The sequence below is a fragment of the Monodelphis domestica genome, chromosome 5 (genome assembly GCF_027887165.1).
Source record: "Monodelphis domestica isolate mMonDom1 chromosome 5, mMonDom1.pri, whole genome shotgun sequence".
In the NCBI taxonomy this organism is placed as follows: Eukaryota; Metazoa; Chordata; class Mammalia; order Didelphimorphia; family Didelphidae; genus Monodelphis; species Monodelphis domestica.
In genome coordinates, this window is record NC_077231.1 from 226,816,781 (window position 1) to 226,844,585 (window position 27,805).

At 39.8% G+C, this 27,805-nt stretch overlaps 1 protein-coding gene across 5 annotated transcripts in view; it reads right to left on the bottom strand.

The window, feature by feature from the left end:
* Positions 1 to 2,642: 2,642 nt before the first annotated feature.
* LOC100016561 (uncharacterized) overlaps positions 2,643 to 27,805 on the bottom strand; it is a 48,680-nt gene continuing 23,517 nt past the window's right edge. For 2 of the 5 annotated variants that reach the window (XM_056799872.1, XM_056799869.1), the window contains exons 2-4: positions 23,485 to 23,609; positions 19,368 to 21,407; positions 2,643 to 4,835 (exon numbers count right to left, since the gene is read on the bottom strand). In XM_056799872.1, the coding sequence (XP_056655850.1) occupies positions 3,940 to 4,835; positions 19,368 to 21,407; positions 23,485 to 23,578 (3,030 nt within the window). In that variant the 5' untranslated portion in view covers positions 23,579 to 23,609 and the 3' untranslated portion in view covers positions 2,643 to 3,939. Of the gene's footprint in view, positions 4,836 to 19,367; positions 21,408 to 23,484; positions 23,610 to 24,838; positions 24,999 to 25,019; positions 26,472 to 27,805 lie in introns of those variants that run through there. The other 3 variants (XM_056799873.1, XM_056799874.1, XM_056799871.1) reach the window with 3 other exon arrangements.

Genomic DNA, 27,805 nt, shown 5'->3' on the forward strand with positions numbered 1-27,805 from the left:
TAAGAAACAGAAAGGAAGATCAGTGGAATAGACTGGGGGAAAGCGACCTCAGCAAGACAGTATACGATAAACCCAATGATCCCAGCTTTTTGGACAAAAATCCACTATTCGATAAAAACTGCTGGGAAAATTGGAAGAGAGTGTGGGAGAGACTAGGAATAGATCAATACCTCACACGCTACACCAAGATAAATTCAAAATGGGTGAGCGACTTAAACAAAAAGAAGGAAACCATAAGTAAATTGGGTAAACACAGAATAGTATACATGTCAGACCTTTGGGAAGGGAAAGATTTTAAAACCAAGCAAGACATAGAAAGAATCACAAAATGTAAAATAAATAATTTTGACTACATCAAATTAAAAAGCTTTTGCACAAACAAAACCAATGTAACTAAAATCAGAAGGGAAACAACAACTGGGAAAAAATCTTCATAGAAACCTCTGACAAAGGTTTAATTACTCAAATTTATAAAGAGCTAAATCAATTGTACAAAAAATCAAGCCATTCTCCAATTGATAAATGGGCAAAGGACATGGATAGGCAGTTCTCAGATAAAGAAATCAAAACTATTAATAAGCATATGAAGAAGTGTTCTAAATCCCTTATAATCAGAGAGATGCAAATCAAAACAACTCTGAGGTATCACCTCACACCAAGCAGATTGGCTAATATGATAGCAAAGGAAAGTAATGAATGCTGGAGGGGATGTGGCAAAGTGGGGACATTAATTCAATCCTGGTGGAGTTGTGAACTGATCCAACCATTCTGGAGGGCAATTTGGAACCATGCCAAAAGGGCGACAAAAGAATATCTACACTTTGATCCAGCCATAGCACTGCTGGGTCTGTACCCCAAAGAGATAGTGGACAAAAAGACTTGTACAAAAATATTCATAGCTGCGCTCTTTGTGGTGGCCAAAAACTGGAAAACGAGGGGATGCCCGTCAATTGGGGAATGGCTGAGCAAATTGTGGTATATGTTGGTGATGGAATACTATTGTGCTAAAAGGAATAATAAAATGGAGTTCCATGGAGACTGGAACAACCTCCAGGAAGTGATGCAGAGCGAGAGGAGCAGAACCAGAACATTGTACACAAAGACTAATACACTGTGGTATAATCGAACGTAATAGACTTCTCCATTAGTGGCGGTGTAATGTCCCTGAACAATTTGCAGAGATCTAGGAGAAAAAAACACCATTCATAAGCAGAGGATAAACTGTGGGAGTAGAAACACCGAGGAAAAGCAACTGCCTGAATACAGCGGTTGAGGGGACATGATAGAGGAGAGACTCTAAATGAACCCTCTAATGCAAATATTATCAACATAGCAATGGGTTCAAATCAAGAAAACATGTAATTCCCAGTGGATTTACACGTTGGGTATGGGTGTGTGGGGGGGAGGAAAAGAAAATGATCTATGTCTTTAAAGAATAATGCTTGGCAATGATCAAATAAAATATTTAAAAATATATATATATACATAAAAAATCAACCTGAAGATGGAGAGAAAACTTACTTTGCATCAAGTGAATCCAGAAAATCAATAATTGCCAAAATCCTATCAGCCAAAGGAAAAACAAATATAGAGATAAAATAGGGAGAGATAACGAAACTAAATTATGCCAAAAGTAACCATAGATGACAAACCAATATTTCCCAAATGTTTTAGCATCCAAATTTATTAAAGAAGCATTACTGATCTACAAGAATCTATAGCCTGTGACATATAGGTGATAGGAGACTTGAATATCCCTGTATCCATTTTGGATAAATCTAACAGAAAGAGAAATACAGGGCAAAATACAGAACTGAACAAAGTTTTGGATAAACTACATAGTTGGAAGACTTAGGGCAACTTCAACATGGAAAATGAAAAAAATATATATATATATTTCTTTGTACTACATGGAACTTTCTTAAACTGGGGCACAGAAATACTGGAAACAAATGTCAAAATCCATAAATACTGTAATAGATGGTATTTTAGGGTGTCTATTTGATGGTATATTAGATAACTAATGGATCAAGTTTGTTTACAATCCTCCCTATATCTCCCTATACCTCTCTATACCTCCCAGTTTTCCTCCCTCTCTTCAGAAGCCTTTCAGCTTCCCCAACCCCTTTTCTTCTGTGAGCTATGAGATTTCAGAGGAAATACTCTTTTCTCTTCTTTTCCCAAGTAAGGGTTTATTGGGGAAAACAGGACAAGGGTAGAGGATAAGGTATGAGGGGTAGGATATCCCTGTTCTCTACAATGAGGGTTAGGATATTGAGAGTATTGGCAATTCTGTCACAATTCTGTCACACAGTCAGTCAGAAAGATTTGAGGACAACTGTCTTTCTTCTTCTTCTTTCACCTCAGCCAGCCAGCAAAAGCCTCAGCTTCAGTCATCACCATTAGTCAAAAGCCAAAAGCCCTTCAGCCCAGTCACCCTTGGCTTGGCTCCAAACTGCTTTTCCCAGTCACATTCCAAATGGAATCTTCATTTGACTGACAGATGATCCATCCTCAGCTTTCTGTCTTGCATGCATTCCACCTCCACCATAATACTTAATACATTATTTATACATAATAATACAATAAAAATAAGAATTGATTCAGAGACTACAATAAGAAAATATAGACTTAAATGAAAATTTCACATTAAATTTTGATTTATTGATATTTTATATTGATATATTATGAAATTTAAAATAGAGGTTGGGTCAAAAACATATGAAATAGAACAGAAACACTGAAAAACAATGTAAAGGAAAATATATTCATGAAACACATACAAAAATTTCTGTATAAAGGATGCCTTTAAAGCATTCCTTAGGAGAAAAATCATATCTTCATAATCATATGTAATCAAAACAGAAAAGAGAGGATTAAAAAGTGAATATGCATTTTGAAAGATTATAAAACAAAGTTAAAATGAGTACAAAAACAGTCTTTGAAATTAGATGAGAAGTAGCTAAAATGGCAACAGAAAACTCATGTAATTGATAAAACTAAAAATTGGCTCTTTTAAAAGATCAACAAAATTAAACACAGCAAATCTGATTTTTAAAAAAGAAAAGAGCAGAGAGACAAATCAATAAAATAGCAAATTAGTAAGGCAAAATCCTAGCAAAATCAGAATAAGTAAAAAAGAATAACCTGAACCATGACAAGTTATAGTTTATCAATACTGAATAAACAGGAACAAGAATAAGACAAACCATAAAAACATAGAATGCCATAAAAGAAGTTAGTCAGAAAACCAGAGAAAAATCTTAAACAACCCTAAAAAAGAGAATGATTTTTTTTTTCTTATAGAGCCAAGGCAAGTTATTTTTTCTCCTAATTAAAAATTTTTTTCAGTACTTCATATTTCCAAAAATCTAAAAAAATTAGTTTGGGGAATATAGTAATTAGAATAAAATTGATTCTTAGTTTTCTAGACTAACAGAGTCTCCAGGTCTGTAAAGGATGCTTTTAAAATAAAGAATGATTTATATAGAAACTTTTTCACAACTCTATTAAAAACCCCAATCTCTGCATATTTTATTATTCATCTTTCTGTTCCTTCTAATTAACTTTAAATTTTCAGTCCTTATGCTTTATTTCTTTTTCCCCCCACTCAGACTTTCCTTTGGGGTTGATTAAAGATTGAATAATCCTATAAGAGTCTTGGGATCTGATGAGAAAAAAGAGGCTCAGAAATAAATGGTTTGTGAAGCCTTCCCGCTGCTGGGTTGTGCATCGTTTTAGGACAGTATATCTCGGGGGCAAAGTTGGAGATTCTGGGTTCAAATCTAGCCTCAGATATTTCTTAGCTGGGTGACCCTGGGCAAGTTGCTTAACTCTAGTTGCCTAGCTCTTACTACTCTTCTCCCTGGAAAAGTTTGTCTCTATGAATGCAGGCCAGAGTGGAACTACATATGAAAAGAATTCTGGGTGTTAGTAGGTCTACCTGAACATCTTCATCCTAACCCATGCTGCAACAATGACCAGAATAATCTCAACCACTAGGTGAATGACCCTGTAATTACTCTCAGCATTCTTCCTAGCTTCCTGCTTCCTTTTCTGGTACTTTTCTTTGGCTTCCTGGGTTTTTTTCCTCTGTTCCTCACCCGAATACCTTTGCCTAATTTCTGCCATTTCCCTCTGATGCTGCATCTTGATGTATTCCACACTTTCCTGTGTCTTCTTCTGGAGATAGTCTTCCACCGATTGATATACATTGTTGGTGTAGTGGGTGTTTCCATTCTCTTGCACCATGCTAACAATCATGGCCATCAGCTCTGAAACCTGGGCATCCCTCTGAGCTCCTCTTGCCCTATTGTCAAGTGAGCAATATCGGTTTCCACACTTCTTCCTCAATTCATTGAAATAGGGGTCTGGAATGGATTCTACATAATCCCTTATACTTAGTCCTTCTAGCTGATCTTTCCCAGTGAATACAATGATCAAAAACCTGACTGCATCAGCTCCTAGAAGAGAATAAAGCCTCTCAATGGCTGCCTTCTCCTCAGCTGTGAAACGACCCACTCTCAACACTAGGAGGAGAGCATGTGGGCCTGGAGAGGAGAATGTCATGAAACCGGCTATTTCATTTAAATTGTCTCGCTCTGGGGTGTTCGTGTCAAAAATGCCTGGAGTATCAACTACAGAAACCTGCCTTCCTTTCCAATTGGTCTGGACTTTCTTGCACCTCTTAGTGACTGACCCTCCTGAGATTGTGGATTCAAACTCTTTCCTGCCCAGGATGGTATTCCCTGTGGCACTTTTCCCAGCTCCCGTTTTCCCCACGAGGACAATTCTGAGTTCTTGCTCCCTTGAGTCTCCTCTGCTGGTGTCTGGGTCTGTAGGAAATAAACAAGCAAGAATGAATGAATGAACAGCCTTTGTAAATGATTACAGCAAAGATCTGCTCAGAAATCCCAGCCTGACACAAAGGGGACCTTTGGGTCCTTGAAGGCTATGCCAACAGCCCAAGCTGAGACAAGTCTGAACCACCTGGACAAGCTTTGACTATAGGACACTTCTCTTGTCATCCTAGTGAAATTCACAGAACATTGTGACTGTTTGGGGGGGGAGGGGGATAGAAGATAGAGTTTCTTAGACTAATAGAGCTGCACATCCCAACATTCCTCTGGAGAAAAACATGAATGAACAACTACTACTTCCATCTGAGTGCACGTACACCTCATTATATGCAGCTTTATTAATAATTGAGGCCCTTTCCTCGATGCTATGATTTTTGTGTGCTATGGAAGTTTATTTCTCCTTCCTCTAATATTTTGAATTAACATTTCATAGAGAGAATCTATAACAGTCCACACATGTGTACATCTAAGAAATATGTTTGATGTATGGGGATTGTATTAACAAAGGCATGGTCAGACCCAAGCATGAGCAGTAAAGGTCTGACTTGGCCATGAGGCCTTTGTTCTGGGCATTCTTAACATTCTGGCAGGAATCCAGGCTTCTTTGGCTTTGGGGCTAAAGTTATCCAAGCCTGGAACTTGTCATAATTAACATTTCAACCAATAATATTCAACTATGCTTTGTTATGTATTCATTAGATACCTCCCAATACACACCTAAATAAATGCAAAGGAGTGGCTTGCCTAGCCCCTTCCCTTCTTTTCTCTTCCTTCTTGGAAGACTCTTCTCTGCAACTCTGATTTCTATCCCCACCCTTGAATTCTATTCCTATCTAGGAAACCTCTATTTCATGCTTTCTTTCTTGTTCATATCTTCCTTCATAGAATACCCTAAAAAGTAAGATATTACAGGGGCACCTGTAGCTCCTTATCTCAATTAATTTGTCTGTGTCTCTCGATTTATTATCCCTTTCTCCTCCTCAAGTTATTACCCTCTAAGGAGATCCTTTATGCAATGGTCCCTGGTTGACCCTTGTAGAATCCCCAAAGGGAAAATTTATAATCACCTACATCAGAAGGCCTTTGACTTTTCCTTAAAAAACAAACAAACACAGGATAAAAGAACACCATTCATAAGCAAAGGATAGACTGTGGGACTGGAAACACTGAGGAAAAGTAACTGCCTGAATACAGTGGTTGAGGGGACATGACAGAGGAGAGACTCTGAATGAATACTCTAATGCAAATATTATCAACATAGCAATGGGTTCAAATCAAGAAAACATGTAATGCCCAGTGGATTTACGTGTCGGCTATGGGGGGTGGGGGGGGGAGGAAAAGAAAATGATCTATGTCTTTAATGAATAATGCTTGGAAATGATCAAATAAAATATATTTTAAAAACAAACAAACAAACAAACAAAAAACCAAACACCAAACCACAAAGAAAATGAAGCTGTTCTGACAATATTGTCAAGGAAGACTCATGCCCATAACTGGCTACTATTCTTTTTGCCTAGATGGTTTTCAATGTCTTGATTCCTTTTCCTTTCATCCTTAAAATCAATTGAGAATTATCCACATTTAGAGGAGAAACTGAGGAAGTAGAAACACAGAAGGAAAACAACTGCTTGATTTCATGGGTCATGGGAGATACGATTGGGGATGTAGACTCTGAATGAACACCCTAGTGCAAACATCGATAATATGGAAATAGGTTCTAATTAAGGACACATGTAATACTCAGTGGAATTGCATGTTGGCTACAGGAAGGGGTGGGGGAGGGAGGAAGGGAAAGAATATGATTCTTGTAACCAAGGAATAATGTTCTATATTGATTAAATAAATTTTTAAAATAAAATAAAATAAAGATAAAAAAAATCAATTGAAAACACTTGGCAGGTGAACACAATTTTAGTTGATGATTTCATTCTACCTGCTCTCCAGAGCATGAAATCTCTTCTTACTATGTGATTATGATGTTGGCTTCCTAGAAATTTGAACCTGCAAGTGCTATTTTTCCTCCCTCAGGAATGTAAATGATTCAGTATTGATTGTTGGTGAACATGAACCTGGATATACACACTTATGTGTGGTTATTTTAATAAGTAATATGCTTATACTTTTATTAGGATCTTTATGTATTGAAAGTAGATTCCCAGATTAGGTACACAGCATACAGAAATAATTGATTAGGGTACTCTAGTTTGATAAGTTTGGAGATCTAAGGTTGTTTTTGTTTTGGTTTTTTGGCAAAAACTCACTATTTGACAAAAACTACTGGGAAAACTGGAAGACAGGCTGGCAGAAACTAGGAAAAGAACCAATATCTCAAAGTATATACCAAGATAAGGCTAATATGGGTATATGATTGAAACTTAAGGGTAATACCATAAGCAAATTCAGGGAGTCTAGCAAAGAATGACTTACCATATCTACAGATAAGGGAAGAGTTGATGAGCAAAGAAAAGATACAAAAAATCATGGGGATAAAAATGAATAATTTTGATTTATTAAATTAAAAAGATCTTCCACCAACTAAACAAATGCATCAAAAATTGGAATGAAGGAAATTGGGAAAACCTTTTTTTAAAATAACAAGGTTCTCTGAAGGTTTCATTTCTCAAATATAAAGGAATCCAAGTCATATGTATGAAACTAAGCAACATTCTTCATTTGACAAATGGTCAAAGGAGAACAGGCATTTTTTCAGAAGAAGGAATAAAAATGATCAATAATCATATGAGAAAATGTTTTAAGTGACTAATAATCAGAGAAATGCAAATTAAAACAACACTGAGATGCTATTGCATGCCTATTAGATTAACTGTCAAATGCTGGAGGGGATGTGGAAAAGCAGGGACACTAGTGATGGAGCTCTGATTTTGTCCAACCATTCTATAGAACAATTTGGAAAAATGCTGAAAAGGTTATAAAACTGTGCCAATTTTTGACATAATAATCCAATTGCCACATTTATATCCTAAAGAGATCAAAGAAAAAGGAAAGGACTTCTGTATAAAAGATCATTTATATTAGCTCTCTTTTACTGGCAAAGAATTGGAAATTGATAGGATATCCACCAACTGGGAGATGACTGCCCAAGTATGATGGAATACTATTGTACAATAAAGAATGACTAAGGAGATGGTTTCAGAAAAAACCTAGGAAGACTTATCTGAACCAGTGCCTAGTAAAGTGAACAGAATCATGAGAATACCATACATAATAACAACAATATTGTAATGATATTCAGTTGTGAGATACTTGACTATTCTGATCAAAATACTGGTTCATAGCAATTCCAAAGGACTCATGATGAAAGGTGTTAACCACCTCCAGAGAGAGAACTAATGAACTTTGATTACAAAAAGAAGCAAATGTTATTTTCCTTTTATTTTTCATGCTTTTTGCTTTGGGGCAATCTGGCTGCTATGGATATAGGATTTTCATGATTTCAAACATATAATATTTGTCATATTGCTTGCCATTTCAGTGGGTGAAGTTGGAGGAGGAAGGGAAAAAAGCTGGAACTCAAAATTTTAAAGTGATTTTTCTAAAAAGAAAGGTAAAATGGAATTAGGAAATACTTAACAAAAGAGATTAAAAATACAATAAAGCACAAAAAATAAAATTTATTTGCCATTCCCTCTAGATTCCAAGTTAGAGTTTCACATTTGGAATCCCAGAAAAAAAGTACAAACAAATGTGAGGAATTTATGAATTTTTGATTTCTCCATGATGAGAACAACACAAAGTCATTCTTCTATCACTTGACAGATAATTAGCAAGTATCCCTTAAGGATTGTCTATGAGCTTTTGTTATCATTCCTAAAACCAGTTAAAAAAGACTCTTTATATTGCCAAATTAACTTCATAGACGAGCTCATTTTGGCCTAGATGGCCCATGTTCCTCCCCCCTGCAATCACAGATAAATTCCCCTATAGATAGATCTCTTGTTAGCTAATGTTGAATAAATGAAGAAATCTTTCAGTTCATTTTCTCATCCCTTCAACCATTCTTGAACTCATAAATTCCCAGAAACAGATCTGGAAACTGAAGGAACAAATAATGCTTTGATACTTATATATCACCATTCTGGAATCCCACAAAAAAATGGGTGTCTTTAGCCCAAGTCAGAGAAGAGAATTTTATTATACCAAAAGAGGAAACTGAGAAGTCATCTTTGAAGCCACTGCATTTCTCCATTTTAGATGCAGATTTGGAACATTACAAGAACCCACTCCTATCTAGAGCCCTCCAAGGTCTTGGTTGGCAATATGAAAGAAATTTTTAATAAATTATTTCTTTAACAGATAAGTCTTTTGATTGGATTTTTCCCCCTTCCTAGTTTAAACACTTGGGTTACCACATAACCTCTCACTGAGAGGGGGTATTTACCACCAAATAATGAAAATGAAACAGATAGGGCACCTCTCCAAATTCTCCCTTCATTAAAAAATAAAATGCTTCCACTCGGAAAGTCCTCATTCTACTCATTGCCAGTGTGAAGACTTTACTGAGGTCTCCCTATATTTTCCTAGTTATTTTATACATGTGCCCATCTAGGTCCAAACAACTTCCGAGGACTTGAGAGCCCTTATGCAATATTCAACATCCTTTGCTTTGGCTGACCTCAAGCAGCTGGAGAGACATTCCAATCCCATGATTTTCATCTCCCTCATCCTTTGACAGTGTTCAAAGATCCTAGAATATAGATTTGGAAGCAAAAGTGGCAGAAACCACCTTTTCTGCCATTCATCACCATCCTGTTAGCGTCTCCCCTACCCCCATCTCAAAAGGAGAGCACATGCCTAGCATACCTCAGAACTGAAATTTTGATATACAAAGGGGGGAAGGCTAGAAAATCATCTCAGAGGAACTCCTGTAACCCAACCCCAGTCTGGGAGACAATTCCTTTATTAAAATGTAAGCTCATTGCAAGCAAGAACTGTTTCATCCTTTGTATTTGTATCACCCAGCACCTGGCACAGTTAGATATTTAATGATTACTTAGTGAATACTTCCTGTTTCATTGAGTTAATTAACTTCAGCATCTTCCTGCCTCCTCTAGCCAGCAGTAAAGAAGAGCCTTTCATTTACCTCTTTTGGACATCTAAGTCTTCTATGGGTTTGTCTTCTTTTCCCTTCCTAGCATGAATGCTTTATGATCACTGATTTGGAGAGGCCTCTGCCTCCAGGACTAAGGATGATAATGGTTGAGGGAAGTGACCAAAGCTCCCCATTTCTAAATTCCTTGAACTCAGAGCTTTAAGTTATGCCTCTACAGTGAGTGGCCTGTATTCAGTGTCATCACCATGCTATAGGGTAGTGTGGGGCAGGAGGAGCATTGCCCAGGGATTGATGGAGGTGGAATCAGAAGTATTAACATGCAGGAACAGAGGTGGGTTTCTTTCTGTGAAAATGACTGGATGTAGTTGGCAGTATCTGACTATCTCCTGGTCCCATGGAACCCTCTTTCCAGACAGCTCTCCTCATATTGCTCTGGTCAATGTCCAGGCACTAGCCAAAGAGCCTTGGGCCAAGTCAGAGTACCCAGGGTGGTGTTGGAGGAGTGGGAGTGTGAGCAGGGACAGAAGTAGGACTCCATTGGACAGAATACATACCGAATGTCCTGAAGTCTTAGTGCAGATCTCACTTACTAAAACTTAAAACTGCAGTCAGACGTTGGGGACAATTTATTGACAGGGAACTTAGGCAGACAACCACATTAGATCAGGCCTTTGGATGCTGGAAAATCAGTACTACTACCTCCAAGTCCATATTACTAGACTGGTCTCTTCTCTCTTCTCTCATTCCCTCCCGGACCCACTACAGGGAAGGCATACTTAGCCACCAGGAAAATGCTTGGAAGGTTTCAATGATTGTTGGCAGGTTTTCTTCTCTAGCAAGAGATAAGCTCTTAGCTCTCAGCAATGGGTCTTGTGGGGTGTAAGCAAGCTTATCCTGCTCTAATACCAAAGGTCAATGATCTTTTTCTAATGAAGAAATACTTTTTATTTCTCTGAAGTCTTATGATTTCCCATAGGGTCAGTGGGGAATGGGCACAAGCAAGGAGGTGGAAGTGGAGCCAGTGAAGCCTGAGGAGCACACTGACAAGTCCATGGATCCCTCTCATCCTGTTTGTTCCCAGAGTTCTGACCAAGAACTATCATTCAGTCCACAGAGATGATCTTTCATGTATTTCTCAAATCTGAGTGTCTAGTTCTTTTTTTACCACCTTCCTTCTGTGTAATTAGAATCTGCTCCCCAGAACTCTCTTTCCATTTTTGTTCTCATCCTACATGCTTATGCTTTGAAGATAAAGTTGTGGGTGTAGCTCCTCCCTCTCTCTCTCTTCTTCCAAGGACATGACTGTGTAGGTTTTGGGGCTGGGGAGGGAAAGCTTGGCAGGAAAGTTTACTCACCTGGTCATACTTAAGCTTTGTACTTCTATTTTTTCTTCTACTTCAAGTGATTACTAATAAATCTTATAAAACAAAATACTTGGAGTTATTGATATTAATTTAAATCTTACACTGCTCATGCCCCGGCTCTCTTTTTCCTGTTACGTGCACAATGCTTGGGCTAGAATTTGAAACAAAGAGTGTAAATTGGGATTGGAATTGGGTTTGGGGAAGTATTAAGGGATAGGACCAGCACAACCTGACTTGCTACAAAACATATCTTGTCCATTTTGTCAGTCAGTGAATAGAGGACATTAAGTCCCAGTCATAAATATCTCCTGGATTTGAAAAAGCCCTGGACTAGAAGTCAGAAAACCTGGGTGCAAGTCCTGCTCCTAACACTTGTCATCTCTGTCACCACTTTGGGTGTCTCTTGGCCTCAGTTTCTGTGAGAGTGTTGAACTAGATAACCTCTAAGGTCCAATCTACTACAGGTTTTTAGGAGTCTATGGGAATTCAGAAAATGGAGCCATTCAAAGCTGAAAGTACCAAGAATGAACACACATGGGTGAGGTCAGCCATTTGGGAAAGTGCCCACCCATAGAGAAGGTCTTCTGATGTACTGCTGAGAAAACCAGTGTTTTTCCATAATCTTAGTAAGAGGCAAACCTCAAGAATTCTGGTCACTCAATTGCAAAGGTTGTTGTTATTGTTTTTCTATTTAAGCTTCTCTGATGGGGGAGGGAGGGGAGGTCTGAAATATTCAGTTCCAGGAAATAGATCAAGAATCAGGCTAAAGGGGAACAGAAAGATCAGATCGAAAGTCTCTGTGCTGGAGAGCATCCTACCAGATGCAAATACAGGAGAAGGCAGTGAAGGCTAGGAAACCTCCATAACCTACTTTTAGTGGGCTGCCCAACCTGTGTCTGAATGAGGCATCAAGGTGACATGGCGGCTGGAAACTCTCAAGGGATCTTGGGTTACTTAATTAGAATCACTTTATCCTGGTTTTCTTACCTAATATGCCAGTTCTGTGCCTTACAACACCACTAGTAGTCATTATATGTTAAACAAGACTTGGTGCTTTAAAACTGGCTATCAGTTTGAGGGAGACAGAGGAGGCTAGTGGCTAGCAGCTTGACCTTGGAGTCAGGAAGACCTAGGTTGTTCAAGTTGTATTTGATGATGCCCAAAGTCTTCTTAAGCTCCTAGTGTCCTTCCACCAACTGCCTAAATTACAGGTGTCTTTACCCAGGGGTTGATGAAGTTGTTTTGAGATTTTGGAAACACATTGAAATTGAATGGGAAATAATGGGTTCTAGTAAGGTCTCTATTTAAAATGCAACTACCAGCAGTTATAACCTTAGGAATGGACCTTATTTCTGTCTGAAGGAACCCTGACTACCTATTTTAGTGACAGAGAGGGATTGCTGGGAAGTTGGAAGGCCTTCAAATCTGTAAAGGGCTTTACAAATATTATCTCCTGAACCCTCACAATGGCTGCTTAAGACAGCTATTAAAATGAGCTCCATTTCACCAATGAAGGAGAGGAAGCAGGCAGAGGCTAAGAAACTTGCCCAGAGTCCCACACCCAGTAAAAACCTGAAGCTGAATTTGAACTTTTTCTTTTCGACTCTAGGCCCATCTTTTTTCCTGTTGTAACACCTTGCTACTTTTAGGGAAAGTTTGTCTGGGGGTGCTATGGAAGTAAGAATGAATAAATCCCAGTATTTTTAAATATGTAGAATTTAATAATAATAATAAAGTGAGTAAGAAAAGGGTTAATTCAGCCAAGTGAGCAGAGCACAAGTCTAAAGTCCTACACCTGCCACACTTTACCAAAGCACAAGCTCAAAAAGAGCCTGCAGCTGGGTCTCAGCCAGATTCATCTCCCAAACTTAAGCACATAACTTAAAAGGATGCTGGGTAAATGTAATTCAGGTGTGGGAAGTTTTCTATTTGCACAGTGCCTTGCACCCTATTGAAGGAGGCAACATTCCAACAGGAGTATTTCCATTGCTTTCACAAAACTATCTCTATATATGGAGAAAAGAAAGATGTCTCAGGATCCCCAAGAAATCTTCCTTGCTTTTGATTGCATTTGTCTGAATTGATTCAAATCACTTTCTAACACTTTAGCACTTAAGACCTGGGTCTGACCTCACCTAGGTATTTTCCCAGTGTAATGGGGGCAGAGCTATTGGGACTTTGTCAAAGTGTTCTCAATATCCCCTTTTGAATATTATAAATTAAATGTAAGTATCTTAACTTGAAGTCCACCCATAAATCACTTCAATACGATCTGATGGATTCAATGAGCCTTCTGACTACATGTAAGCATTTACTTGCAATGAGGCTTTCCCTGTAGCAGTCATCCAGTTTCTCCAGCTGGAATGGCCCACAGAGAGCTGGCATCTTCACCCTTTCTTAGACCCAAACACGATGAGCTCTTTCCTTTCTCTGTGAGAGTATTCTTCAGGAGGCAGCTATGGGGTTCCCTAATGCCATCCATCCCTTCCGGAGCTGAATATACTCTTCAGGCGGGAAGAGATACTTCGTGTTTCTTCAGCCCTAATACCGAATCCCTGAACTAAGTAGCCACGTCCAAAACGATACATTTGTCTAGGACTATCCAGGCTAAGTCTACACCTAGTGGAAAACTGCTGCCCCTCCCCCGATAAAATCTTTATGATGTCCATGTTACAAGTAACCATAGAGAAAAAATCAGGACACAAATGATGAAATGCTACAGTATTTCTCCTTCCTAGAAGTAGAGCAGTCGGATACACAGAGAAATCTTCTACGGATACATCAGCCTGTGTCATTGAAAACTTTTAAACATTTAAAGCAAGCTACTTCTCAATATGGTCCTACAGCTCCAGTTAAAGTGAAATTGGTGGAGACCCTTTCTAATAACCTTCTCCCCTGAATGATTGGAAAAGGAAAGCTAAAGCTTGTCTATCAGGAGAATATTTGTTGTAGAAGTCTGAATATGACTATTGTCTTTGTGCAGTTTCATCTACGGTGTACCCTCATGTGGCTTTGGATTCCAAAGGCTGAGGCACAGTTTGTGGCACATGGGGCACGGGACGCCAGTTGTTACAGGAGGTGTGGTTAAGGCCTGGTGTCGGCGTTCATGCGCAAACACCTGTAACCCCCTTTCACAGATTGAATTGAAGTTAGAAATGGGGTTAATAATTAAAAGCGTTATTTTCTTTTCAGGTTAGTACCAAAGTATGGGTCCTTAGCTTAACTTTATTACCTTCTACCTCTCAAGGATCCAGCCTTTGGGACTTGTGACATTTTCTTTCTTTTTTTCTAAGTACATTTTTATTGATATCTTCTGGGTTTAAAAAAATCACTACAATTTCTTCTTGAATCTCTTCCCTTTTTCTTTTCCTTCCTAGAATACTATCCTATAGAACAATATTTTTAAGGGAAAAAAAAAAGAAAATCAGCACATCTTACCAATATGTTCTTTACTTCAGTACTTTCTGTGAGCAAAAGCCCCTAAAACAGCTGTCCCCTCTTTTACCTAATTCTGGACCTGCTTCTTTCTCCTGCCCATTTCTGCTGTTATTATGCCCTACTTCACAGTGAACCATTCCAACAGCAATGTGACTCAAGAAGCCTACCTGGAACCAGGTGACTAGGACCTTGCCTAAGGGCACCAGCAATGGGGAGAGGAACAAATTTATTTCCCAAGGTTCCATACAGTCCCAGGGTTTCAAGCTTCCTTTCCCATCCACTTCCCTGACTTCTTCCTCCTATTATCACCAAAAAGGTGGGGACAGAAGGGTAGGTCTCTCAACCCCCAGATGATCTACCTATACCTAGAGCTGGACTATTCTCCATTTTACTATCAACCCTGTTCCCAGTCAGGGATGTACCAGAGTCAGCTCCTACAGACTCCCAAGAGCTGATTATGACATTTTAAGCTTGACCAAATATTTATGTCTCAGAGATAATCCAAAGCTACAAATCAGGGCTTGATTTATTATTTTGTTGGAGGGTCTAGACTCTAAAAAGTAATGGAAAATGTTAATAATGCAGAATACATTTAAAAATATGTCTTGTATTTGGGTCAGCCAGGTCTTAAACACTTCCTGGCACAATGCTGATCCCAACCCAAATCTAGTTCTCCCCATCCTAGTCACCTTTCTCTGCTTATGTACCAGGAAATAAATGCCTTTCCTAAGATGTGACCAGAACTAGACTTTCCTGATGTGGTCTCAGTTGGAAAGTGCCAAATGGGCCTTTTATCTCCTTCCTTCCTTATAGGCACTAGTCCTCTTTGAATCCAGTTGACAATGACTCTTGCTCACTAGGTGTAAATGTGGATAGAGTCCTGGACTTAGATTCAGGAAGAACTAAAGTCAAATCTGGCTTAGATATTTATTAACTCTGTGGCAAGCCACTTAACTTTTCTCAGGTTATTTCCTCATCTGAAAAAAAATGGGGATCAAAATAGCACCTACCTCTTAGGGCGGTTATAAGGATCAAATGAGAGAACATGTAACATGCTTTGGAAACCTTAACATGCGATATGCATACTAATTATTATTATTACAGTGTTGTCCCTGTATCTACAGGGGATACCTTCTAAGACCTACCATGGATGACTCAAACCAAGACTATAAGGAACATCTGCTTGTTAATTGTGGGTAACTGAAGCAGTGGATTACCAAATCAAATGAATGGGGGGGGGCATGACTATGCTGCCACTACTCTTATACTTTGGAGTCATTATTACAGTAAATAAAGACTTTGTTAAACAAATGCACTGTGATGATACTCTAATGAATTAGATCAGTGAGAACAGTAGAGACAACCTGGAGAAAAGATTCACCCAGGAGCCTAGGGATGGGGACAAAGGGAGATGGACCATATCTTGGGCTGGTGGGTTTCACCATGTTATAATAGCCTGTACTTGTTTGGTAGGTCGTTTAAAACTTATGAACCACTTATTTTTTTATTTTCTGGAATTTTCCAATTTTTCTAATTTTTTGGATGGTTAACTGTGGATAATTGAATCAGTGGATATGGGGGCAGAACTCTACTATCATTGTTAATATCCAGTCATCCAGTTACCTCATAGGAAGGTTATAGTCTCCTGAAATTCCTGGGTCTTGTTCACATCGACTAGCATATAACCAAGCTTCCCATATCTTGTACTTGTGCGGTGGATTTTTGATCCTAGTTATTATTATTACAGTTATAAAGGGCTTCTTTTAAGGAAGGTTCCCAAAATGCCCTTGATGAAATTTCAGAAAAACCCTAGCAATTTACCAGCAGCTCATCTGTGAATCATCTCAAAAATGGATTACTTCTGCACATGACTAATATCTCTCATTTTGCATTCAATCTTACTACTTTCGGTTTCTGAGAGTGTTATTATCTAATAGGGTAAGAGAGCAAATTCATGTGAAAAGGTTTGGAGAATGAGTCATGATTAATTTGTTGTCTTAACTATAGTAAATTTTTAATGAGAGAATTCTGAAGGAAGGAAGTATTTAAGTGCCTACTTTGTATCTGGCATTGTGCTAATTACTTCACAAGTGTTGCCTCATTTGATCCTGAAAACAACTGACGATAGGGGCTATTATACCCATATTATTATTATACCCATTTTATATTTAGGGAAACTGAGGCAGATAAGTTAAGTGACTTGCCAAGGGTCACACATACATCTGAGGGTAAGATGGGCTGAGAGAGGTCCTAGATAAAACATTTATTATTTTCTGAAGTCAAGTAAAAAAAAAAGATTTTATCAGGATGTCTTATAAAGAACAGTAAAAAAAGAATACTGCCTTTAAAATTATGATAATTTAAAAGGCCTGGACTTTAGTGAGCTCAATAATATCTAAGGCCCTTTCAGCTCTACCATTCTACAATTCTAGAGTCTAGAGCTATGTTGGCAAACTCATGGCATATGTGCCCATGTGTGCCAGAGGGGGCTGCTCCCCTCCCCCTCTCCACTGCACCTGAGGACATGTTTCTCATGCCCCATTCCTCTGCCTAGTAGTTCAGTGTGAGTACTTCCTCCCTCACCTGTCTGGGGTAATGCGGCAGTTTGAGGGTGCAGTTTGGGCATGTTATCTCTAAAAGGTTCGCCAACACTAGTCTAGAGGAAGGAGGAAATGAAAATCAAGGAGCTGGAGAATCTTGACTAAGTGAAGGGTCCCTCTCTCAAATAATTGAACTCAGGAAAGAGTCTAATAAAAATGGTGACACCAAGGTGTAAATGACTAATATGGCTTAGTCCGTTACCAATGGGGCGGGGTGGGGGGGACTGAGAATAAGGCTGAAAGAGAATGAGTTTCTAAATGCTTACTTTTTAAGATGGTAGCACTCAGATTAGGGAAGCTGATTTTTTTTTAGTGTTTTTTTTTTTGTTTGTTTGTTTTGGTGAAGAACAGGAATCTTTTCTGAGGTCACAAAATTTCAACATTGATTAAGCTTCCTATGCAAAAGTCTAGTACTCAGGTTAGAAACCTGATAACACTTTTGTCTACTCAGCTGATGAGGGAACCCAAGTTGGGAAATGGTTTACTATGTGATCCTATTTAAGGTCTATTAGAAAAGACATGAGGATGGAGACAAGATGAAAGAGTGAAAGGAAGCAATAGAATCTAGTTCTCCCTGACACATTTTGATAATGCTCCATAAATTAATTTACTTATTCAGTGCCTTATCAATCAAACTATCAAATAATTCTTTCATAGAGCTTGAAAAATTAATAGCAATTCATCAAGAATTTTGAGGGAATCAAGGAAAAAATTGAGGAAGAAGAGGGCCTAAGAATACTAGATTTCAAACTATACTAAAAAAGTGGTAACAACAAAGTAATTTGGTACTGGGTAATAAATGGAGAAATGAATCATTGGTACATATCAGGCACACAACATGCAGAAATAAATGAGTATAGTAATCTAGTATTTAATAAACGCAAAGATCCCAACTATTGGGACAAGAATTCATTATTAAACAAAAATTCTATTGGAAAACTGGAAAGTAGTCTGACAGAAGCTAGATAGAAATCAACATCTCACACAGTATAGCATAAACAAGCTGAAAATGGACACAAGATATAGACATAAAAGATGATATTATAATCAAATTCAAGATAATAAAAGTCTAAATTAGGGTAGTAGTTATGTGAATAGAGAAAAGGGAAAAACTGAAAGAGAATCTATAGAGGTAGACCCAACAAGACTTAGTGACTGATTATGTATGAGGAGGAAGAGGTTTGTGAAAGTGTAGAGTCCTGGAAGAACTCTGGTTGCCATCCTCTGTATTTGTTTTAGATTTCCAACACACCTTTTAAAATATGGTACCCAGAAATGAACATAGTATTCCAGATGCTGAAGACAGAAAGAGGATTACCTCTCAGTGTTTTGAGCATGAAAAAATCTAAATTCTATTAATGGAATATCATATTCCTTTTTTTTTGTCTGCTACATTATTGTGTTGAGAGGGAGTGTGATATAGGGAGAGAGAGCCAGATATGGAGTCAGAAAGAAATGGGTTCAAGTACTGCCTCTGACACATTTTGGCTACTTGATTAGTCATTTAGGATGAGGCTGCAAATACATCCCGTGATGTGATCTCAATAGAAACAGAGAAATTTGGAGAAAGATGAGAATGAGAGGTTATACTCTGAGTTGTTTTAATTTACATTTCCCTAATTATTAGTTTTCATTGTTGTTGTTCAGTCATTTCAGTTGTGTTCCATTCATTGTGACCCCATTTGAGATGCTTGACAAAGATACTGGAGTGGTTTGCCATTTCCTTATCCAGTTTATTTTACAATTGAAGAATGGAGGCAAGCAGGGTTAAATCACTTGCCTAGGGTCATAAAACCAATAAGTATCTGAGGCCAAATTATAACTCAGGTCTTCCTGACTCCAGACCTGGAATTCTATCCACTGGGCCACCTCTGGTGTAATTATTATTAATTGAGGACATTTTTTCATGTGGCTAGTGATAACTTGAATTTCTTTCTCTGAAAGTGTCTATTCATATCCATTGACTATTTATCAATTGGGGAATGGCTCTTCTAAATTTAATGCAATTCCCTATTTGTTAAATGCCTCTTACCAGAGTCTGTAGCTTCCTCTGTGGTAGAGAGGGTCATCACTGGGTCACTCTTCTCACTGCTCTCACTTCTCCAGCTGCTGTCATACACAGCTGAAACTCGGAACCAGTACACAGTCTGAGGTGTCAGTCCATCAATGACACAATCCATCTTATCATTTCCGGTTCTGTGTTCACACCATTCACCTTCCCCCTCCTCACTCACAGCCTCAGTCTTCTCTCTATACTCTATTCTGTATTCTTTGATCTTGACTCCTGCTCCAACAACACGTGGACCCTGCCACTGGAGGCTTACACACTGTGGCCCCACCGCAACAGCTTTTGGCTTCCCAGGAGGGCTGGTAGGAGGAAGTGTTCTCACAGCACAGCTCACATCACTGCTTTCACCCCGTCCTACTTCACACACATTAGCACACTGGAACACATACTCTGTGCTAGGCTGTAGCCCCCTCACTTTGAACTCCTCTGGCTTTCCAGACACAGGGATGGTGGTCCAGTCATCTTCTCCTACAACTTGGTACTCAACTTGATAACCAGTGATCTTATTCTTCCCAGATGCTGAGGTCAATATGAGCTCTACACAATCATGTGTGACTCCACCAATCTGGGGAGGGGGAGGTTTGACTGGTAGCTCAAAGCTGGTGCTGACCAGAAGTCCCTTTTCATAGAGGTGAATGGAGACCCCCTTGGTCTCTTGGTCTGCGACAGATGCCACAAGGAGCTGAGTCTTTTCACTGGAATGATTTGCCTTGGCAAATTTGGAAAAGGATTCTGCCAATTGATTTACTTTTTTCCTTGTCTCATTGTCCTTCACCCAAGAGGAATATGCCTTTTGCTCACATCTAGGACTGGATGAATCTGGATTCCTAAGCCACTGTTTCCAATCTGCTAAGAAGGGTTCCTCATGCAAAAAAGTGAATGCAAACACTAAGACAAATTGGTGGGGAGAGCCTAGTACCATATCCTCTAACTCATTCTGGTCAGCTATGACTCTCACCTCCTTCAGAAGGGTGAGGTAGAAATTTACCACCTTTATCTCAAGGGACATCTGATCTAGGAATTCTGAGAGCCTCCTAGAGCTGAATGGGGACTGGCTTTCCCTTGTTAAAGTGTTGGCTAGCTTATCTTCCTCTGTTCTGCCCATCCGGATCAGGGGTAACACCATGGCTATTTCCTTTTGTAAAATCTGTCTGTGCTGCTTATTTAGCTCTTGGAATAGCCTGAGTTTTTCCTTGGTTGCACAAAAAACGAAGAGCTCTGATGCCTTCAACATGTCATTACACTTCTTGTTATACTCACATAACTCCTCGAGAGTGTCCTGGGCCTCACATATCAAGCTAATGCTGATCCCTCGAGCTAGCTTGGCTGCCTTGGAGTTCAGCTTCTCCAGAGGGTACAACCAGACTTGAAGTGGCACTCCATGGCCCCTAAGCAACTTTGGAAGGGAGGAATAGATTTTTACTGCATCTTCATAAGTCACTGGATTGTTCTCAAGAACAAAATCCCCATAAAAGGTACACTTGAATTCCTGACTTGATATTTTCTCATTATTCTCCTTTTTAATTTCTCCTCCTAAATTTATTGCTACTTTGGGAATCTTCTCTACTTCAGCCTTCAATGATCCTTCTATGTCCTTGTCCCTTTCATTAGTGGAAACTTTTTGATCAAACACAAAGAAAGCCTGAGCCCCATAGAGCACTGCAATGACCACGTGGGTGGCTGTCCCTTTATCAAACACATCAGGATAAGAGATATTCTGATATCCCAGGTGGTTCATTGTTAAATGACAGTACTGTGTGGTCATACTGTACTTGAGAGTCATTCGGACTAGCTTTTTAGATGTCTTGGTGTCATGTAAATATTTGGCAGAGCCTCCTATATCAACCATCCCCCCGAGGACACTTGCTTTCAGATCTCCATGGATGTTCATGGCATTAGTCTTTGCACCAAGAGAGTCAGAGGTGAGGATATCAAATTCAGTCTTGTATTGCTCTTCTCTTGTTACATTGCTCTCGAGGGTCTCCCTGTCCCACAAAGTGATGCCTAGAATGGGACAGAGATATCAGGGAGTAAGTAACAAATTGCAGAGGGGCCCTCTGCATTTTTGAGGGTCCTTTCTGTCAGGGAGGCAGCATCTAGGAAGAAGGTAAGCTGGGCAAGAGGCACAGATTTCAGGAGTGGAGAAGATCCCACCTCCTTACCTGGAAAAAAAAAAACCTACTCTAGGCCATTGCAACTTTCTTGCTCCACTGAGCCCCACATGACTAAATAAGGGGCCCTTATAATGCCCCTCCTTATTCTGAAACCTTGCATAACCCCTGGTCTCCAGCATATACCTTTCTACTCTAAGCTCCTACTTCCACAAGTAAGGAAGTCTCTTCTTCCTAACTTAGGGATCATATCCAAAAAAAAAAAAAAACCACGTCTATATTGGTATAGATTTACAAAAGTGTTTACATCCCAACAATTCTATTGGTTAACGAGTGCTAAAGCCATTAGCCCCATTTTATAAACAAATGAGCTGAGACTTGGAGAGATGATGGTTAACTTTGTGGGAAACATAAAGCTAGTAAATGTCAACACCGAACCTTAGTCATCTTACTCCAAAGGTAGCTCACCACACATCCTGCCCTAGAGAGAAAGCTGGATGTGAGCCAGAGTAAGGACAGGGTCTGGTAGGGGTTTAAGGGGCAGGTGTGTGCAGAGCAGTTTTCCCAGGGGTAGCTGGGGAGACAGTCTTTGAAATTTGCTCTAGAGCATGAAAAGTAATAACTAGGCTACAAAGAGAAGCGGCACAGGGTGTGGATAGAGAGTCAGGAACACTGAGGTTTAAGAATGTCCTCTGAGGCACTCTGCTGACTGTGGGTCCCTGGACAAGTCACTTGCCATTTCAATGCCCCAGGCTACTCTCTAAGCCTGAGTTTCAGAGAAGTTGCAGGTCTGCTTTGGCAATGGCAGATTCCTCACAGGAGTTCCCAATACCAATGATATCAAAGATCTTGTCCCTGTCTGTGCTGTGCCATTGAGCGCAGCTTTCCCTGTGGTCCCTTGTCTAGCTTCTTGCCTTGGATGATCCTCCCACATGCTGCTAGCACAGAAGTCCTTCTAGACACAAACCATTCCCAGCCTCACTCTCCACCAGGGAAAATGGTGGCACTGCTCCTCCCACTCTTTCCATCTACATGATTGGGACTTCTATTCCCTTTCAAGGCTGCTCTGGGGTTCACCGTACCTGGATTTGACATTGTGTTCAGATATCTTGAGTGTGTCAGGGCAAAAAGAGCACAGAGAGTGCCTGACTAACTTCAGTCACTGAAGATCATTGGGGTGATGGATTGCTTTTGTTAGATTTTGAAGAGGTTGCCTCTGTTTTTTATATCTGCCCTAGAAGATGAATGAGTCTCCTCCTAATTCACCCTCCTTGACCATGCCTTTTCTCGTCTCTGATGTCTGGCATCAGCATACGGTACATCTCTGAGAGCCTGCCATTTACCAGTACGAGGGCTCTCCTTTAGTTGGACAAGAGTAAAAATCTGGTGGGGATTTTTGTTTTGTTTTAGTTGAACCTCTTTATTACTTCTGCCTGGTGAGCCCCCTTTCCACAGGATATCAGGTGCCCTTCAGAGGAGCAGAGGTTTAGGGATACAGTAGACTAAATCTGCTTGACAAGCGATTGGAGGGGCCAGGTCCCAATTATATGAAAAACTAGGGTTCTGTTTTGACTTTTACTAGCTGTATGTTTCCCATAAATAACCCTAGAGGTGACACAGTGAAGAAATCTCACTAGTACCCTTCCAGAAAAAGCTCACAAGGCCTGAGCAGTGTGGAACTGGACACAGTGATGCATTTCCCTTTGTCCTATAATGGTTTTGTCCTTCTGGCCTCACTCCAAGATTAAAGGGGAAAGTGATTGGCCAGCTGGAGTGGGACCTCTGCTTGGGCCAAGAATTGCTAACAGTTGGCTTCTGGCTGGGAGAAAGGACAGGGTACCAGCTGTACTCCATCACACTTTCTTTAAACCTGACCTTTTTACACACAACATTCTCTCCCTAAAACCCTTTTCTGACATTGTCCTCCCTTGATATCTGGAGTAAAGTTTTGATTTCAGGAGAATAATTACCAGGGATGAAGGTATCTGTGCGGCAGTCATAGAGTGTACCCAGATATAAGGGACGGCCAAGAGCTGGTATCTGCATTGTACTCGCCAAGGCCATCGTGTGTGGATATTCTTTCTATGGAATTTTCCTATGGAAGAAAATTAAGGAAATTGTCAGCTTAGCTTGCTGTTATCACAGAGAAATCCCCTATTTCCTCATTCCAGGCTCTCCCAATCTCTCATAAACAACAGCCCTTTAGGGAGATTGAGTATATCATGGGGTAGAATGACAGCAATCTTTTTGAGGGCAATAAAAGAGCCGGACCCTATCAAATTGTTTCCCTGCTTAGATGAAAGTTTATTAATCATTTTTTTGTTTCATGGACCCTTAGGCATTGTCTGGTGAAGCCTTTGAACTCTTCTTAGAATAATGTATATAAGTGCATATAATAAAATATTTATGATTACAACGGGAATCAATTATTCATGGGTTCCAAGTTAAGAACCATTGAATGAGAGAACCAGAGATCCAAACTAGGTGAAAGGATGCTAATAGATGTAGACAATAATCAGGCAAACTAGCCTAGATATTTTAATGTCATCCAGATTGTGTTACATGGAAGCTTTGATGTGCTCATACTTTTGTATCCTATTTCTGAATTGATGTTTTCTTTTCTAAATAAATATTTTTTCTTAAAGCCAAGGTAGCTGGCACAGGGTAAGGAAAAAGAAGATATGGATGTTAGATGGAAATGCCAAGAAAAAGTATATATATATATATATAGGAGAGAGAGAGAGACAGACAGAGAGAGAGACAGAGAGACAGAGACAGAGACAGAGAGAGAAACAGGCAGAGAGAGAGAGACAGAGACAGAGACAGAGAGAGACAGAGAGACAGAGAGAGAGAGACAGAGAGAGAGAGAGAGACAGAGGCAGAGACAGAGACAGAGACAGAGACAGAGACAGAGACAGAGACAGAGACAGAGAGAGAGATTATATCAAGTTTTGTCCAAAATGGTCTTCACTATGGTAAAAGTATTTGGTCAAATCCCCTTGTCTTCTTCCCTGGAACAGGGCATGCTTTGTCATTCTGCTAACAGACCCTGCTGGGTACATGGCAAATATTTCTCCAGAAGCCCCATTCTTTTCCTTAAATGATTCTTGCTTTGTCTACTCCTCTCTACTGTGAAAAGCGTTGCTTCTCTTTCTTAAGTTGCTATAGAATGCTGTTAATTGGCTATGTACTCTGAGGGTCCAAAAAGTTATAAAAACGAAATCTGCAGACTTCCGGGTAATCATGGCTGCAATCTAGATGCCACACGCTTCCTCTCCCCGGCACCGAACGAAATAGACTACATGAAAGGAGCATAAAAATCACCTTTGGAGGAACAGAAGGACACCCCAGTACTCCCAGTACTCCACAGAGGCGAAGGTACGTGGGGCTTGAACATTTCCACACTATAATAAGGAGGAAAAGCTTGCACAGAAAAGTGAACTGAGCCGCCCTTCCCCCACCACACCTCCCCCACCAAACCAGAGTGAGCTACCTGAGCGCTCACCGGGACAGCGAGTGAGTGGTGAACATCTCTGTCTGGGGGGGGGGGCACTCCAGGGTCCTTGGGATCTGGGGACTGCCAGGAAAAAACGTCTCAGGGCGGTTTCACTGGAGAATCCGGCGCTGAATACGGGGGTCAGCGGAGCTGTACTTGGGGCGGCTGTGCTGAATATCTCCACGGAGCTAAACACCAGGGGCGGATCACAGGTTGATTATCTGGGCGGAGCTGAACACCTGGGCAGTGTGGCTGTGATCAGGGACCCAGTGCTCTAAGAAACCTCGGAGGCTGGGAAGAACTAGTCTGAAGCAACCTAAATTCACAGAAAAACCGCCCATATAACCCAGTCCCCAGACCAAAAAGGAAAGGGGAATAAAACCACCAAAGGGATGGCTCACATGGCCCAAAATCAAGCCTCCAGGAAGAAAGGGAAAAAAGTGACTATTGAAAACTTTTATGGTGGAAGTACCCAAGGAAAAGAGGAGAATGAGGAGGAAATCCAAAAAAAAATCATAACATGCCTCCCAAAATGGAAACTATCAACAAGCTCTGGAAGATCTCAAACTGGAACTTATCCAAAAGACGGAAACCTGGAAAGAAAAATGGGAGAAAAAGATCAGCTGTCTGACAGATAAGAATGCTCAATTGGAAAAAGAACTCGAAGCATCCAATAGAAGGGCAGACAAGGCTGAAAAGCAAAACCAGTCCCTAAAGACCAGAATTAAGCACCTCGAAAAAAGTGAGATGATAAAACAGCAAGAATCAATAAAGCAAACCCAAAAAATTAATGAATTAGAAGAAAACATAAAATATCTCACTGAGAAGGTCACAGATCTCGAAAACAGAGGGAGAAGAGAAAACCTCCGAATTATTGGTCTCCCAGAAAAACCAGAGATAAACAATAAACTCGATATTATTTTACAGGAGATTATAAAAGAAAATTGCCCTCATGTTCTGGAGCAAGGGGGCAAAATAGAAATAGAAGGGATTCATAGAACACCTTCTATACTAAATCCCCAAAAGACAACCCCTAGGAATGTAATTGCCAAATTCAAGTGCTTCCAAGAAAAGGAGAAAATACTACAAGAAGCCAAGAAGAGGAGCTTCAGATATAAGGGGGCTCCCATAAGGATCACACAGGACTTAGCGGCTAACACACTAAGAGACCGCAAAGCATGGAACACGATATTTAGAAAGGCAAGAGAGCTGGGTCTCCAACCAAGAATCAACTACCCAGCAAAACTGACTATATACTTCCAGGGGAAAGTATGGGCATTCAACAAAATAGAAGATTTCCAAGCATTTACTAAGAAAAGACCAGAGCTCTGTGGAAAGTTCGATATCCAATCACAGAAAGCAAGAGAAACATGAAAAGGTAAATATGAAAGAAAGGAAAAAGGAGATAAATCTTATCTTTTTCTTTAAGTCAAACTCTCTTCTATAAGGACTACATTTACATCAAATTATATATATTAATATGTGGGGAAAATGTTTTGTGTAACTCTCATAAATTGTAGCATCATAAGAGTAGTTAGAAGAAACATGCATAGGGAAAGATTGGGGAATTAAGAAGATTTGGGGAAAGTGGGGGCAAAGAAAGGAAAAGGGAGGGGGGTACTGTCGATAATACTAAGATAAACTTCAAGAAATAGGGGGGGACTTAATAGAATAATCTTTCCCATATAAAGATACACATGGGAAGGGGAGGGGAAGAACTCTCATATGAGAAGGAGAGGAAGAGAGCATGAAGTGGAATTACTTAAACCTTACTCTCAGTGAAAGCAAATCTGAGAGGGAAGAACATCTAGATCCAGTGGGATCCTGAATTCTATCTTATCCATTAGGGCAAGAAAGAAAGGAAAATTAAGGAGGGGGAGGGGGGAGGGAGTATAAAAAGGGAGGGAAGGAGAGGGGGGGAGGGGAAGGGAGCATAAAAAGGGAGGGGCTAGAAAGGGAAGCATCTCAAGGGAGGGGACTAGAGGGACTGACCTAAAGTAAATCACTGGTTCAAAAGGAGAAAGCTAAAGAAGAAAGGTCAGAACTAGGGGAAGATATCTAAATGCCAGCGAATCCACAAATGACAATCATAACTTTGAACGTGAATGGGATGAACTCAACCATAAAATGTAGACAAATAGCAGATTGGATTAGAACCCCAAACCCTACCATATGTTGTCTTCAAGAAACACATATGAGACGGGTTGACAGTCACAAGGTTAGAATTAAAGGTTGGAGTAAGACCTTCTGGGCCTCAACTGATAGAAAGAAGGCAGGAGTTGCAATCATGATATCTGACAAAGCCAGAGCACAAATAGACCTGATCAAAAGGGATAAGGGAAGGTAAATATTTTCTGCTAAAAGGGAGTATAGACAATGAGGAAATATCACTAATCAACATGTATGCACCAAATGATATAGCTTCCAAATTTTTAATAGAGAAACTAGGAGAATTGAAGGAGGAAATAGACAGTGAAACCATATTAGTGGGAGACTTGAACCAACCACTATCAAATTTAGATAAATCAAACCAAAAAATAAACAGAAAGAGGTAAAAGAGGTGAATGAAATCTTAGAAAAATTAGAGTTAATAGACATATGGAGAAAAATAAATAGGGACAAAAAAGAATACACCTTCTTTTCAGCACCACATGGCACATTCACAAAAATAGATCATACACTAGGTCATAGAAACATGGCACTCAAATGCAGAAAAGCAGAAATAATAACTGCAGCCCTTTCAGATCACAAGGCAATAAAAATATTGATCGGCAAGGGTACATGGAGACCCAAAT